Source organism: Pristis pectinata, chromosome 9 (genome assembly GCF_009764475.1).
Source record: "Pristis pectinata isolate sPriPec2 chromosome 9, sPriPec2.1.pri, whole genome shotgun sequence".
Lineage (NCBI taxonomy): Eukaryota > Metazoa > Chordata > Chondrichthyes > Rhinopristiformes > Pristidae > Pristis > Pristis pectinata.
The window spans coordinates 34,168,420-34,185,193 of record NC_067413.1 but is presented as its reverse complement, the minus strand read 5'-3'; the positions used below and the strand labels follow the sequence as shown (position 1 = coordinate 34,185,193).

Genomic DNA, 16,774 nt, shown 5'->3' with positions numbered 1-16,774 from the left:
ATGCACTCTGTACTAACTCAATGTATCTGCACTGTGTAATGAATTGATCTGTACAAACGGTATGCAAGACAACTTTTTCACTGTACGTCAGTATAAGTGACAATAATAAACCAATACCAATATTAAGGTATCTAAAGATATTCAATTTGCTTCATTAGGTGAGCTAGATACAAAAAGAAAAGCACTGTGCAAAACACTTTACATTCTCAGTGATTTTTGGTCAATACATTCAGTAGTGTTAACAGTTTTTTAAGCACAGCACTGTTGCCACTCATGTGGCCCCTTGGGGTGATACACCATTTCAATGTTTGAAGGGCATCCCCACCAGACTCAGCCCCTCCATGTGTGGTAGTGAAAGGACCATAAACTGTGGCCCTTCCCCACAGAGCCTTAGCACTGGCTGCACTGAACTTCAGTGCATCCCTCAGCACGTACTCCTGCAGCCTGGAATGTGCCAGTCGGCAGCATTCCCTTACAGATATCTTGCCGCACTGGAAGACCAACAAGTTTCAGGCAGACCAATGAACGTCTTTCACCGAGTTGATGATCTTCCATCAGCACTTGCAGTCTGTCTCAGTGTGTGCCACTGGGGACAGCCTGTAGATCAGAGAGTGCTCTGGTACACAGCTGCTTGGGATGAATCTAACCCATATCCCTCACTTTTTTTTAACATCCTCCAATATACTCAGCTCTGAGCCTTGCAAAAGTAGAGAATTTCAAAGATTCACTAGCCTCTGGATGGAGAAATTGCTCTTCATCTCTGTCTTGATTGGCCGATCCCTTATTTTGAGACGGTGACTCCTGTTTCTAGACTCCCCACTCAGTGTGGTTTCAGAGCCACTGTGTTGTGGTTGACTTTTAATTGCACTTTGAAATGGACCAACAAGCCACTTATGTTAATTAGAGATGGAAAACAAACTGCCAGGCTTGTTACTTACAGCCACAAACTAAGAAAAAGTAAAGGAGTGAACCAGAACAGAGTTCTTGGTCAATGATAGACTGTAGGATTTAATAAGCAGAGAGGCAAGTTCAACATTAACTTCAGATCCAGTTGAAGGTTTTGGAGCTAAATTTGCAAGATTAAAGTTCAAAGAAAATTAATTTGAAGTCCATCAAATTTATGACCCAGATGGGAGTGATCTTCAGTGGCAGTCCCTGGAGAGATGTCAGATACCACAACACGAGGGTCAGTTCCATCTTGACTACTGCGCCTACACATTTCAACACTGAAATTGGGAACACACTGGAGGTCATTTGCTGGAGATTCTGAGTTACTGCAAAGCTCACCATTGAGTCCAGAGGAGGAGCACTGATGTACTGAGCTAAGGGTTAAAGTCCCCAGGCTTTTTGCACCTGGCCCCTCAGCATTACACCAGAAATGGCTGGCTAACATAGAAGGGGCCAATCACCAGGCTTGATTGGAAAGTTAAATTATTTGCTTCTTTTTCTTTATTTTACTTAATGCCAATTATTTAATTAATTTCCAGCTCTTAAATCTGTTTAAGTGAATTTATTGTGTTTTTCATAATAATATTTTTTAAATTATTTAAATCCATTTGAACAATTTTAAATGTTTATGATCCTCTAAAGCAGCTCAAAGGCTTTTGACACCAATGAGCTGTCAAAAGGCCATTGGGACCAACCTCAGGCTCCACCTCCTGAGGCCTTGTTGTCCCTCTCGGATTGCTCCTTCTTGTAGAATGGCTGTGGCAGCCAGGTCTTGAAATTGCCCAGTCCATTGTATAGATAACGCATCAAAAATTGCATATATATTCTTTATTTTTACCTTTATTTAATCACAAGTTTGTGGGCAACACTGACATGCCTTCTCCCCATCTACTTTTGGTAACTGGTAATTGGTTTATTATTGTTGCATGTACCGAGGTGCAGTTAAAAACTTGTTTTGCATGCCATTCATTCAGATCATTTCATCACATCAGTCCTTCAAGGTAGAACAAAGGAAAACAATACAGAATGCAGAATAAAGTGTTCTAGTTACAGAGAAAGTGCAGTGGAGACAGACAATAAGGTGCAAGGCCTTGATGAGGTAGATTGTGAGGTCAGGAGTCCATCTTATCGTACAAGGAGACCATTCAATGGTCTTGTAACAGTGGGATAGAAGCTGTCCTTGAACCTGGTGGTACATGCTTTCTGCCTGGAGAGGGGGGAGAAGAGAGAATGTCCGGGGTAGGTGGTGTCTTTGATTATGTTGGCTGCTTTACTGAGGCAGCAAGAAGTGTAGACAGAATCCATAGAGGGGAAGTTGGTTTTCATGATGTGCTGAACTACGTCCACAACTCTCTGCAGTTTCTTGCGGTCTTGGCAGAGCAAACTGTGATGCATCCAGTTAGGATGCTTTCAATGGTGCATCTATAAAAATTGGTGAGAGTCAATGGAGACATGCTGAATGTCCTTAGCCTCCCGAGGAAGTAGAGGTGCTGATGCACTTCCTTGGCCACGATATCTACGTGGTTGGACCAGAACAAGCTATTGGTGATATTTACACCTAGGAACTTGAAGCTCTCAACCATCTCCACCTCAGCACCATTGACATAAAAAAGAGTGAGTGCTCCACCCTACTTCCTGAAGTCAGTGCCCAGTTCTTTTGTTTTGCCGGTAACCTTTGAACCTTTTCCCTTTGAAATGAGTGGCTTGCTAGTTTCCAAAGGCATAAGAACAATAAGAAATAAAATTATGAGTAGGGTATATGTTCCTGGGAGCCTTCTCTGCCATTTTATCCACTTACTCATTAATCCTTGATTGATCTACAGATCAATGATCTATTTTAGCCCAATGATAAACCTCCACAGTTCTCTGAGATTCACCCCGAGAAAAGAAATTCCTCTTCATCTCCGTCTTAAATGGGTGGCCCCTTATTCTGCAATTCTAGATTTGCCCCAGAGTTACCTATATTAAGTTGGCCTGGAATCACATCTAGTTAAGGTTCAGAAAAGATAGCAGATTGGCATCCCTACTACTTGTTTGTTTATAAAATAACAATCTGCTTGTTTCATGATTACCATTAATGATGCAAGCTTTTTAATTCCAGATTTATTTAATTGAATTTGAATCACCCATGGTGAGAATTGAACTTGGGTCACCAGATCATTAAGCCAGTCTGGCTGGATAATTAGCACAGGCACTTAACCACTATGATCCACCATGCCATCATACCCTTTGTAAAGCATGATCTGTTACTCAGCAGTGACTGCTTACCAAGAAGCACTAGGCTGTACAAGGTAAGAAGGTTAATTTCTAAGAAAATTAGCCATGACATGAATTAAAAAAACAAGATTTTGAGCATAAGAAGTAGAATGCAGGTAAATGGGATAAATCAAGTTGAGTCGAGCTTATTGTCATATGCACAAGTGTGGTGAGGTAAAGGTACAATGAAAATGTTGCTTGCAGTAGCATCACAGGGATGTAGATGGTTGCAACGGTTGGCACGGATGTGGTGGGCTGAATAGTCTGTTTTTGTGCTGTGCGGCATTATGACACTATGAGAAGCAGAGGTAGATGCACAACCACTTGAACTTACTCCATCATTCAACAAGATAATGACTGTTGCTTGGTCACTTTCTTGCCCAATCCCCATATCCTTTCATTCACTTAGTGTCCAAAAATCTATCATTGCTGGTCTTCACAAATTGACAACGGTGCTCCAGAGACCCAGGTTCAATTCTCACCTCGGGTTCTGTCTGTGCAGAGCTTGCACATTTTGAACCTCGGTGTGGCCCTTGCACCTTATTTGACTACCTGCACTGTACTTTCTCTGTAACTCTGACACTCTGCATTCTATTTTCCTTTTTATTACCTCAATATACTTATGTTTGGAATGATCTGTCTGCATGGCATGCAAACAACAGCTTTTCACTGTATCTCAATACATGTGACAATAGTAAACCCATTTCCATTTCCTTGTGGCTCCGTGGGTTTCACCCAGGTGCTCCGGTTTCCTGCCATATCACAAAGAGATGCCTGTAGGTTAACTGGCCACTGTAAATTACTTTTTAGTGTGGATCAGTGGCAAAAAGAATCAAAGGGGAATTGATGAGCCTATGAGAGAGAGTAAGTTGCAGCATCACAGAGAAATAAGATAGAGAATGGGACGGATGGGATTGTTCTGGTATGAGCTAGTATGACTCAATGTAGAGGCTCTTGCTTTGTAAGTGAGTATGTTATCCACAGGCTTCTGGGAAGAGAGATCCAAAGATTTACATCCCTCTGAGTGAAGAAAGTGATCACATCTTGGTCATAAATGGCCAACCTCTTATCCACTGATTATTCCCCGAAGTCTTTTATTCCTCAGTCAAAGGAAGCAGCCTCTCTGTATCAACTCTTGTCAATCCCTCTCAGAATTGTGCTAAGTTTCAATGAGGTCACTTCTTAATCTTCTGAACTCCAGTTTGTACAAGCCAGGGAATGAACTCAAGCTGTTGGATAAAAGCTGACAAACTCTTCAACATTTTCAACAGAATTTGCTTTGTAGTGTTTTAGCAGACTGTTTAAGTGGGTAAACATTTTCACAACTGTAAAATTTTAGATGTATATAATAAATCTGCACATAGTAATATCCCACAACATGGTTCCAAAGCACAAATGTATACACGTAACAAAGTAAGGGATATGTTTATATCTTTTCCTGAAATCTTAATTTCTAAAACACGCCCTGCATTACAGTGCATTATTAAAATTGTAAATAAAAACAGAAAATGCTGGGGATACTCAGCAGGTCACAGAGAGAGGTGCAGAGTTAATATTTCAGGTTGGTGACCTATCATCCGTTTTTTTTTTGTTTTGATTATTAAAGTCATTATTTTTGAGGCATAAATTGAGAAATGTCCAGTCCAGTATAGTGCGAGTCACAGTGTTTGCCAAATAAACTGGAGCATTTTAACTTTGCTGTATTTCTTTTCAGTTCAAAAATCCTTTGGTAGTCCTCAAGTTCTTATAGGCAAGTATCCATCCAGTGAATGTCAGTGTACAGAGTTTGTAAGTCATAATTATTTATATTTGTTTCTCTTTCCCACAAGTAACTGGGTATAGTAGTCACTGCTCTGTCATCTAGAGACTAGGATTTTTTTTTAAAGTGTATTCATTTTTTGGGATCTGGGCTTTGCTAGGAAGGCCTATTTATTGCCCATCCCTAATTGCCCTTGAGGAGGTGGTGGTGAACTGCTTTCCTTAATCACTGTAGTCCTTCTGGAGTGAAGTACTCAAACTGTTGGGGAGGGAGTTCCAGGATTTATACCTAGCAACAATGAAGGAGCAGCGATATATTTCCAGGATCACATTGACCTGGAGGGAACTTGCAAGGGGTGGTGTTCCATGCAGCTGCTATCCTTGACCTCTCAGTGCTAGAGATCGAGGAGGGAGGTGCTGTCAGAGTATCCTAGACAAGTACCACAGTGCATTTTATAGACAGTTCACAATACAGCCACTGTGGGTTGGTGGCGGAGGCAAATGAGTGTTTAGGCTGGTGACTGTGGTGCCAATTTAGTGGGCTGGATGCTGTTGAACCTCTTGACTATTGTTTGGAACAGTACTCAACAGTCAAGTGGAGAGTATTCTGTCACACTCCTGACTTGTGCCTTCTAGATGACAGAAAGGCTTTCGGAGTTAGGAGTCATGAGAGGTGACTCAGAGACATGAGTATAAGTCCCACCAGGCGGCTGAAGAAATTTAAATTCAAAGAAATAAATAAATCTTGAATAGAACCGTAGTCTTAGTAATGGTGACGTTAGAGGGCTGCACAGTGGCACAGCTGGTAGAGCTGCTGCTTCACAGCTCCAGTGACCCGGGTTCGATCCTGACCTCAAGCAGTGTCTGTGTGTTCTTGCTGTGACCGAGTGGGTTTCTTCCGGGTGCTCCAGTTTCCTCCCACATCCTGAAGACCTGGTAGGTTACTTGGTTGTGGTAAATTGCCCCAAGTGTGTAGGTGAGTGGTAGAATCTGGCGGGAGTTGATGAGAATGTGGGTAGAGTAAATGGGGTTGGTGTAAATGGGTGCTTGATGGTTGGCACAGACTCAGTGGGATGAAGGGCCCGTTTCTATACTGTATGATGCCATAAAGCTACAGGATTGTTGTATGTACTTGTCCTTCAGGGAAAGAACTCTTCCATTCCTGACTCCAGAACCACCAATGTTATTGACTCTCATTGTCTCTTCAGTTCAGGAGCAGTCAGGGATGGACAGTAAATTTTGGCTTTGCCATTGAGATTGCCATCCTGTCATCGAATAACCAAAAAAAAAGCTTCTGGGTTTCCCCCTGCAAAATATCAATATGGTAAAAAAAAATCAAAAGAACTGTAGATGCCTCAACTTTCAAATAAAAGTAAAATGCTAGAAATACTCAACAGTATCTGTGGAGAGAGATTTCATCAGAACAAATAAAGAAAGGCAATCAGCATTTCCATAGATCCTGTCTGACCTGTTGAGCATTTCCAGCAATTCTGCTCTTATTATCAAAAAGTTCTGATGTGAATGGAAAGCAGAACATTTCAGCTGATTACTGCAAGGTTACCAGTGGCTGATAGGATTGCTCTTGATCTCGACAAGGTTTCAATTCCTTCTCCCTTTGCCCTGCAGTACATTAGACATCCATTCATCTGGCCACCTCTACATCTCAAACGCCATTCCCCAGTGAGTCCACGAATTTGTTGGAAAGTTCCACGAGCAACAGCTGTGCGCGTTGAGCAATTACCTGGAACTTTCAGCTGCTTTCATAATTGATTGACGTAGGGTTAAAAAGAAAATTGATATGATGTTGTAGGTTTTGAGTTGTTCTGTGATTTGCAGTTCAATAATTACTCACCTGCACTGTATTGTCAGTTCCAATCAACTGGGTCTGGGCAGATGACTAAAGGCTTACTCTAGAGAGGAACCTTATCATTGTGTTATTTACCTTTAGTCTCAATAGCATACAGGACCCAATCTGGAATCTGTCAAAGTATTACTGAGCTAATGACCTTTCATCGATGGCCACTGCTGCAAGGTCACATGGGTCGGAGGTGATATAATGGTATCACGATCACATCTGAGTCAGAAAGCTAAAGTCCAGACTGGAGAGATGGTAGGGGGCCTTCCCAACGGAACATTAAACTGTTGCTCAAGTGCAAAGCAAGCCACGGCACAATGGACAGAATGCATGCAACCACAGGAAAAATAGGAGCAGGAGTAGGCCACTCGGCCCCTCAATATGATCACGGCTGACCTACATCTGGGTTCAACTCCTCTGTGCCCAGATCTCCATAGCCCTCAATTCAAGAATTATCAACATTCTCTTTAAGTACAGGTCCTCTCCAGGTGACACAAGAGACTGCAGATGCTGGAATCTGAAGCAACAAACAACCTGCTGGAGGAACTCAACAGGTTGAGCAGCATCTGTAGGGGGAAAGGAATTGTTGAAGTTTCAGGTCGAAACCCTGCATCAGGACCTTGCACTTAACCGAAACATCAAACAGATCTTTTCCACCCACAGGTGCTGCTCGACCTACTGAGTTCTTCCAGCAGATTGTTCCTTTCCAGGTTACGAATGCCTGACTGTCCCGTACAGCCCATAAATACAAACAAGCATTTGGGAGACCAGCAGGATGGATGGGCATTGATTTGCTGGCTGTTCCAGGACCACAGGCATCTTCTGCCTTGTGGGAACTCGATTCACGGTTGAGTTAAAAGCCCTGGTTTAACTACACGTTGCCCTTAGTTGGCTAATGGTTTTATTTAAATATATTGCCGAGAGGCTGCATTTTCGACTTGTGAACTGTTCGGGTTACATCATAACCTGGGGAGGACCTGGACTTCTAATGAGCTAACCTCCACAGCTGTCTGAAACAGAGAAGTCATTTCTATGTCCCTTGGTTTTAACTCAGGTAAATCTCTTATTCGAGATCCTTCCACTTGTGAAAACATCTCGACATCTACCCTGTGAAGCCCCCATAGAATCTTATAATATGGCAACTGCTCTGCCCAGGACTGCAAGAAACTGCAGAGAGTTTTGGACACAGCCCAGCGCATTACAGACACCAGCCTCCCTTCCTTGGACTCTGTCTTTACCTCTCATTGTCTTGGTGAAGCAGCCAGCATAATCAAAGACCCCACTCACCCAGGACATTCTCTCTTCTCTCCTCTTCCATCGGGTAGAAGATACAGGAGCCTGAGGGCACGTACCACCAGACTTAAGAACAGCTTCTACCCCACTGCGATAAGACTATTGAACAGTTCCCTTATACAATGAGATAGACTATGACCTCACAATCTACCTTGTTGTGACCTCGCACCTTATTGCACTGCACTTTCTCTGTAGCTGTGACACTTTACTCTGTACTGTTATTGTTTTTACCTGTACTACATCAATGCACTCTGTACTGACTCAATGTGATTGCACTGTATAATGAATTGACCTGTAGGATCGGTTTGTAAGACAAGTTTTTCACTGTACCTCGGTACAAGTGACAATAATAAACCAATACCAATATTTCACTAAGATCACCCCACATTCATCTAATCTCCAGAGAATACAGACCCAGTTTGTTTAGTCTTTCTTGATAGGGTAACCGTCTCATCCCAGGAATTAGCCATGTCAATCTCCTTCAGATTGCCTCTAATGCTACTATTATCCTTTCTTATGTAAAAAGCAGAAGAGACCCCCTTGATCTCCTGACCAATATTTCTGTCGCAACTAACTTCATTATAACATTAACGTTGCTCCTTGTGGGAGCTTTCTGTGCATAACTTGGCTGTCGTGTTTCCTATATGATAGCAGTCCCCCATCCTTTAAAAGTACTATACTGGCTCTGCTGGGATGCCCTATTGTCATAAAGAGTGATTGCATTTGTAGTTGACTGCTTTTAGCTGTGACACTTATATGTACATTTCTATAGAATTGCTGCAATTATGCAGGGCTTTGGTAATTGATAATTGATTTATTATTGTCACTTGTACTGAGATACAGTGAAAAACTTTGTTTTACATGCCATCCAGAAAGATTGTTCTATACATAAGTACATCAAGGTAGTATAAAAGATAAACAGAATGCAGGATATAATGTTACAGTTACAGAGAAAGTGCAGCGCAGGTAGACAATAAGGTGCAAGAGGTAGATTGAGAGGTGAAGAATTCATGTTTATCATACAAGAGGTCCATTCAAGGTGAGACCATCCATGGAGTATTATGTTCTATTTTCATCTACTTACCCAAGAAAACACAGACTTGGCAGAGAGGGAGTGCAGTGAAGGTTCACCAGACTTATTCCTGGGATGGAGGAACTGTCCATGAGGAGACATTGAGTCAATTAAGCCTCAGTTCACCAGAATTGGAGGGTTAATTGGAAGCTTACAAAATTCTGACAGGGCTAGCCAGACTGGATGTAGTGAGAATGTTGCCCCTGGCTGGAGGAGTGGGGTGGGGGTGGGAAGTGGGGGCAGAAGGGGGTCTTGAACAAGTGTCATACTTTCTCCGGATATGTTGTAAGTCATTTAGGACTGAGATGAGGAGAATTTCTTCACTCAGAGGGTGGTAAGTCCTCTACCACAGAAGGCATTGAATATATTTATGAGGAGAGAGTGGGCATATGGTTTTGAGATAGGTAATCAGCCATGATTGTATTGAATGGCAGAACAGCCTCAAAGGGCCAAATAGCCTCCACCTGCTCCTACATTCTATGTACAACTCTGATAATACACCACGCAATTGTTCAGAAAACTCAATGGTTCAGAATCTAGTCACCTGTTTCTGTTTCCAGCACTCTCTTTAAACTTACTGGGGCCCCATTTCCCGCAATCCATTTAAACTCACCAGTGTCCCATTTCCTGTGCTCCCTTTGAAGTCACAAGTACCCCGTTTTGTGTGCTCCTTTTAAACTCACCAGGGCCCCATTCTGACCCCTTTCCTACATTCCCTTTAAACTCACTGGGGCTCCATTTTGATACTCCCATGTGTGTTGGGGTATTAATAGGAGTAACTTCCAATAGTCTAGAAAACCTTCCATCCACCACCATCAAAATCCTGAAAGTGTCAGATTATCGGAGTTTTACCATGGTGTGTATGATTTTGTCCAAATTATAGTCAGATATTCCACACAACTATCCCAAAAATAAAAGAAGCACATGGAAACCATTTCAAAAGTAGTAGTTGAATTAGTCTTAAAAATTTGGTGAAAGAGTCCCCTGTTGGGTTTTAAGCTCCAAGATAATGGAAGTCCAAGACCTTAGGCTAAATTGGACTTCATGATAAATTACTCCCCCTGGAATTGTATATGTGTTTCTAATGAATGATTTAGCTTTGTAATGAAATGTAAAAACACATTTACTGATTTATTGCAGGAAATTCAATGTTAACAATGGGGAAATTTCACTTAACTTCACTCTAAGATAATCCTTCTGTTGAACACGTGATTCAGCCAATGGAAGAACTGCCTTTTGTTTTAGGAAATCAAATGAACCCCCTGTTCTTTCTAATATTTATGATTTCACTAGCTTTAACTCATTTTCTTTTTAATTTAAAACAATGACATGACTCCAGAGTGCTCACTTCTCATTGTGCTATGTTTTCTTGTTTGGATCTAAATGCAATTTAAGAATTTGAAATTCGGGACTGTAAAGATGGATGGACAACCATTTTGTGTGTAACGTGCACACAGAGCCTCAATTAGAACCGGGCAGATTCAATTCTGAATTTACTCCTGTTAACTCTACACTCTAATAGAAAATCCATTTTAATTTTGTTACAAAAATGATTGCACCTATGGATGGCCTATTTTTAGCTCCTGCCACGACAGAAATGTTTAAAAGGCAGTGGAATGCTAACAGTTGCATTTTATCAACCTTAAAGCTCCGCTGGGTCCTTTGGTTGGAGGCAGGAGAGAGGTAGCAATGTCCGTGACATTGTCAAGAACCCCAGAGTGAGAGAGAGGGAGAGAGAGAGAGAGAGAGAGACGCTTTGTGCAGATAGAAGATAGATGTTTGAAGATTCTGTCTCAGTGGACCTGCAGTCTGTTACCTCAGCAGACTTGTGAAATTAGTGCAATTCTTACCAGAGGCTTTTGTGAAAATAACTCCAACCTCCACTCTTCAAGCAAACACCATTTTCTTCTCAGGAAGTCTCTTGACATTACGGGTGACTTGCTTCCATCCCAATTCTGTCGGTTCTGAGGTGACTGATGAGGCCAGTGTGGGAACCACAGACTCTTCTGCAGATGGGGGTGGGGTACTAGAAGGGTAATTGGTAATTGGTTTATTATTATCACATGTACCAAGATACAGTGAAAAGCTTTTTGTTTGCATGCCATCCAGACAGATCATTCTTGTCCATTGACGTAGTACAAAGGAAAACAGAATGCAGAATAGAATGCCACAGTGACAGAGAAAGTGCAGGTAGACAAATAAAGTGCAAGGGCCACGATGAGGTAGATTGGGAGGTCAAGAGTTCATCTTTATTGTACTAGAAGTCCGTTCAAGAGCCTGATAACAGTGAGGATGGAAGCTGTCCTTGAGCTTGGTGGCGTGTGCTCTTGTACCTTCTGCCCGATGGAAGAGGGGAGAAGAGAGAATGACTGGGGTGGGAAGGGTCCTTGATTACGTTGGTTGCTTGTCCAAGGCAGTGGGAAGTGAAGACAGAGTCAATGGAAGGGAGGCTGGTTTTTCTGATGGACTGGCCTGGCCTGTGTTCACAACTCTCTGCAATTTCTTGTGGTCTTGGGCAGGGACAGGCAGATGGGTAGCTTGTGAGATGGTACATTCCTTCTGCTTTGTATGCAGGGCTTCTTTGTGGTCCTGATGCATGGATCTGAAGTTCTCAACACCATCCCAGTGCTCTTTCTCCACTTTGAGTGGTCATGGGCCAGAGGTTCACAAGAGTCACGCAAAAGACCAGGCAGAAGATACAAAAGCTTGAGAACATGAACCACCAGGCTCAAGGACAACTTCTACCCCACTGTTATAAGACTCTTAAATGGACCCCTTATATGCTAAAGATGAACTCTTGATCTCCCAATCAACTTTGGCGTGGCCCTTGTACTTTATTTGTCTACCTGTACTGCACTTTCTCTATAACTGTATCACTATATTCTGCGTTCTGTTTTTTTTTCCATTTTGTACTACCTTGATGTACTTATGTATGAAATAATCTGTCTGGATGGAACACAAACATAATCTTTTCACTGTATCTCAATACATAAATAATAAACCAATTATTAAAATATAAGGGAGTGTGTGCAAATGAACCCCATTGAATCCCCATCATTTGCTATAACCATGATAGTATAGCCAGGATGCAGATTCAATCTTGGTGCAATTTGCAAAGGATTATTCAACCCTGGGGCAATTTGCAAAGGAATTCCCAACCATCCATTGCTACACTGTAGCTTTCTGTGAATAAGAAGGAAACCAAAGTCAGTATTCTGCAAAAAAAAAGTTAGCAAATGAATTTCAAGATGGTTAAGTGAGAGGCAGTGCATTATAGCAGGATTAAGGAAGAACCCCATTCCTTGCATGGTAAATTTTAAATCTCTAGAGATTCTAGTGCACCCAGAAATGGTGTAGATGTTACATTTTGAAATGACAAATCAAGGTAGGATTTTTACATTGAGTGGAAGGGCCCTGGGTACTGTTGCAGAACAGAGGGACCTTGGAGTACAGATGCATAGTTCCTTTAAAGTGGAGTCACAGGTAGATAGGGTGGTGAAGAAGGCTTTTGGCACGCTGGCCTTTATCAATCTGGGCACTGAATATAGAAGTTGGGAGGATATGTTGCGATTATCCAAGATGTAGTTGAGGCCACATTTGGAGTATTGTGTTCAGTTTTGGTCACCCTGTTATAGAAAGGAAGTGATTAAACTGGAAAGAGTGCAAAAAAGATTTACAAGGGTGTTGCCAGGGCTCAAGGGACTGAGTTATAGGGAGAGGTACGACAGGCTGGCCCTTTACTCCTTGGAGTGTAGGAGACTGAGGGGTGATCTCATAGAGGGATATGAAATCATGAGGGGCATAGATAGGGTGAGCGGTCTTTTTTTTACAGGGTAGGGGAATTGAAAACTAGAAGACATAGTTTTAATGTTAGAGGTGAAAAGTTTAGTAAGAACCTGAGGGGCAACTTTTTTACACAGTGGGTGGTAAATATATGGAAGCTGCTGCCGGAGGAAGTGGTTGAGGCAGGTACATTAGATACATTTAAGAAGTATGTGGACAGGTGCATGAACGTTGTTTTGGTGTTGAGAGATTCAGGGAGGTTATCATGAACTTCAGGGCGGTCAAAAGTGCAATCACCAAGAGGGATATGGGCCAAGTGCTTGGAAATGGGATTAGCTTGAATATACATCTTGATTGGCATGGACAAGTATGGGCTGAAGGGCCTTTTTCCGCACTGTACAACTCTATGACTCTATGTGGTGGGCCGTTTTTGGCCCACCATGTTCAAATTTTACTTTGTATTCGATTCTGTGCTGCCTTGTCCTCCACTCTCGAGATGGGGCTTGGGAACTCAGCCACAGACTGCATCGGTGGCTGGAAGTGGTGGGAAGGTGGGGTGGGTCAGGGGGGGAAAGGTACAAATTTCTACCAGGCTCTTACCTGCCTACCTTCTCCTGTGGGCAGGGTAGCCAAGAAATGAGGGACTTACCTACATTCTTGTTACAGCAGTTGGAGGTAAGGGCACTCTCTTTCTGTGAGGGTAGGGCTGGGAGGGGGAGTTTGGAGTCACCGACACTCTTTCCGTAGGTGAGCTGGGGGTGGGGTTCAATAAGGAGGGAGATCGGAGACACTAGAAGCCCTTCTGTGGAGAGGGAGTTGGTGGATTGAGGGGGTTCAGAAACACTGGCTCTCTTTCTGTTGGGGCTGCAGAGGGAAATCAGTTGGGGGTGCGGCAAGGTCTGAGGTTATCATAGAATCATAAAAACTTACACCTCAAATGGCCCCTTCAGCCCACCTCGTCCTTGCCAACTATGATGACTATGAAAATCCCATTTGCCCACATGAGGCCCCACATCATTCCTTTCCTATCCAAGTACCTGTCCAAACACCTTACAAATGTTATAATTGTGTCTGCCTCCCCACCTCCTCGTTCCAGATATTCGCCCACCCTCTGTGTGACAAACATACCCGAGATCTCCACTTGGGATCAGGACGTCCTGGAGTCATAGAGTCCTAGAATTATACAGCACAGAAATGGGCCCTTCAGCCCAATTGGTCCATGCTGATCCAGTTGTATGCTTGAGCTGGTTCCATTTCCCATGTTTGGGTCATATCCTTCTAAGCCTTTAACCCTTTCCAATCCATCCTGGAGTGGAGAGTTTTGGGGATAGGGAGGGGTAGATTTAAGGGGTGAACCGTGGATACGGACACTGCCAGAGCCAGAGCATGCTGTCCTAAAGTACCCATTGCCAGGCACATGTCAACATGGTCCAATTTCCCTAACTATTCCCCAAAAGGAGTGTTGCACTGGGAATGATATCATTCTATGCAGGATGAACATTGAAATCACTTTCAGGTTACAAAGGTGACTGATGACAGGAAGAACAACAAACAGTCTGCTGGAGGAACGCAGCGGGTCGAGCAGCATCTGTGAGAGGAAAGGAATTGTCGATGTTTCGGGTCAAAACCCTGTATCAGAATTTTCCAAGTGAAGCAACGTAACTCGGATATGGTTGTCAGTGTGCTTCTAACTTCATGCCAACACTCCTATCAAGAATATTGAGATGCCTTGCATTTGTTGTTTTGGTGTTGAGAGATTCAGGGAGGTTATCATGAACTTCAGGGCAGTCAAAATTGCAATCACCAATGATAGACCAATGGAGATTGAGTACGCATAGGAGGCTAGGAATGGAAGGATATCCTGGATGGGAGTTTAATATGAAAGTTAGAACGGGCATAAACACACAAAGGCAGTCAGTTTCTCTGAAGAATGAGAGAAAATTCTGGAGGTGGATGTTGACTACAAGCTCCTACACATTGCTGCTCAATGAAATGGAGACATAGCTGCTTCTTCAGTTTTCATGTTACATGTGACAATAATAAACTAATTACCAATGCCAACTTATACTTTGCCCTATGCCCTGCTCATGCTCACAACCAATACAAAAGGGAAATACACATAACATTCTTAAACTGAATACAATAGCATAACAGTATTACATTACTTCTTGGTTCACTGGTAAGTAACTTACCAAATATTTAGTCTTTGTATTTTTCTGTTCCCCTTGCTTGGTGAGCCTCTAACTATTCTCTTGTATCACTTGGTTACATAATCAGTCATATATGAGGGAGGTTTCTGTTTGCACAATGGATAACGATAACATAATTATGTTGATCATCAACTTGAATCATTTCTTCTATCCTGCAGGTGGGAGACCCTTCCAATGCCAATTCTGTCCTTATAGTGCTTCCCAGAAGGGGAATCTGAAAATGCATGTACAATACGTTCATCGTGTACCATTTGACAACAGTTTGTATCCAGATCGCCGCTTCAAACTCACCTAGAGTGAAAACAGCCTCCATAAAGCAGTGGAGTTGCAGTTTGATCCCTCTTCACTTGATCATTATGTTCCTGGAGCAACTATCCTGAAATGAGATCTTCCGCAAACTCTTCCCATCTTAGGAGTCTCAGGATTTCTCCATTCACATGGAGCAGAAAGTGGTGGAAGTCTTTTGGCGATGGAGTGGGGAATGGGGCAACACTGTTGTGGGTCTGTTCTAGGCCTTAAAGAGGCAGGGAACAATTATTTGTGGCATAAAATCAGACAAGTACTGACTGGTTCACCTCGTGAGAAACATCTGCTCTCTGCAGGTCGTTACAGATCAGTAGCGCTATTGATGGAAAAGTCAGCAAGCTGTTTGGAAAGTGTTTTTATTGACTATTTGCATTGGCAATGGATAAATCTTCACTGGATCACACCCTTGTTTTTTTTCTCCAGACTTAGAAAAATCAGCTGTGAATTTAAGACATGCTAATATCATCAGTCTGAGACTAGATACAACAGACTGGTTATCAGCAAAATACAGTAACTTAGACAAGCGACTCCACCCTTATCACATCACTGAAAATGGTTGTTAAACATAGAAGACCAACGTTTATCAAAGAGGCATTCATACTTTTTAAAAATTTAATGACTGGATTTGGCAAAACTAATTTCTGTTAACAATTAAAAGGCAAGTTACGTCACCAGGAAAGCTATGTGCTATCCCCAATAGAACAGGTACTACATTTTAACAAGAACACATGTATTTTTTTTTAATGATGGCATATTAAACAAGAGAATTACCCTTTTCTCCACTGTCTAGACTTCATTTTAGAACAAATGAATACTTCTGCAGATACAGATGCCGACAAAGGAAACAAAGAAAACAAAGAAGGTTTTCTAATAAGTAAAACTATCCTAGGTTTATATAATATAAAGAAAAGTTCACGGTAAACTGGTCAGTTAACAACAGCAGAGAACCATGCATTCCTTTATTGCTCAGGACTGTGAAACAAGGTTAATCTACCTTGTTTGGTGTTATAGTACTAAGTTGTGATATCCAATAGCTCTGCACTCCTGTTCAGATGGCAGATTAAGAATCATTGGGGCTTGAGCAAACAGAAGATCAGAAAGCTCATGAGCCAATGTGGATAAGACAAAAACCCAGGAGCAGGAAAGATTAACTGTGTCAAACCCTGCCCTATACCTGTGGACACGATACAAATTTGTACTCAAACAGTGAAAGAGAAAACATGGTACTGTTCCTGTCCCTGGATCAAACCCATTTTTAAAAGCACCGCAGTCCTCAAAATATGTGCGATTATA

The 16,774-nt window shown here is 42.2% G+C and overlaps 1 protein-coding gene across 3 annotated transcripts in view; it reads left to right on the top strand.

The window, feature by feature from the left end:
* The window catches only part of znf516 (zinc finger protein 516), a 114,727-nt gene extending 98,415 nt beyond the window's left edge, over positions 1-16,312 (top strand). For all 3 annotated transcript variants that reach the window (XM_052023254.1, XM_052023255.1, XM_052023253.1), the window contains one exon: positions 15,334-16,312. In XM_052023254.1, the coding sequence (XP_051879214.1) occupies positions 15,334-15,470 (137 nt within the window). In that variant the 3' untranslated portion in view covers positions 15,471-16,312. The remainder of the gene's footprint in view (positions 1-15,333) is intronic.
* The last annotated feature ends 462 nt before the right edge of the window (positions 16,313-16,774 follow it).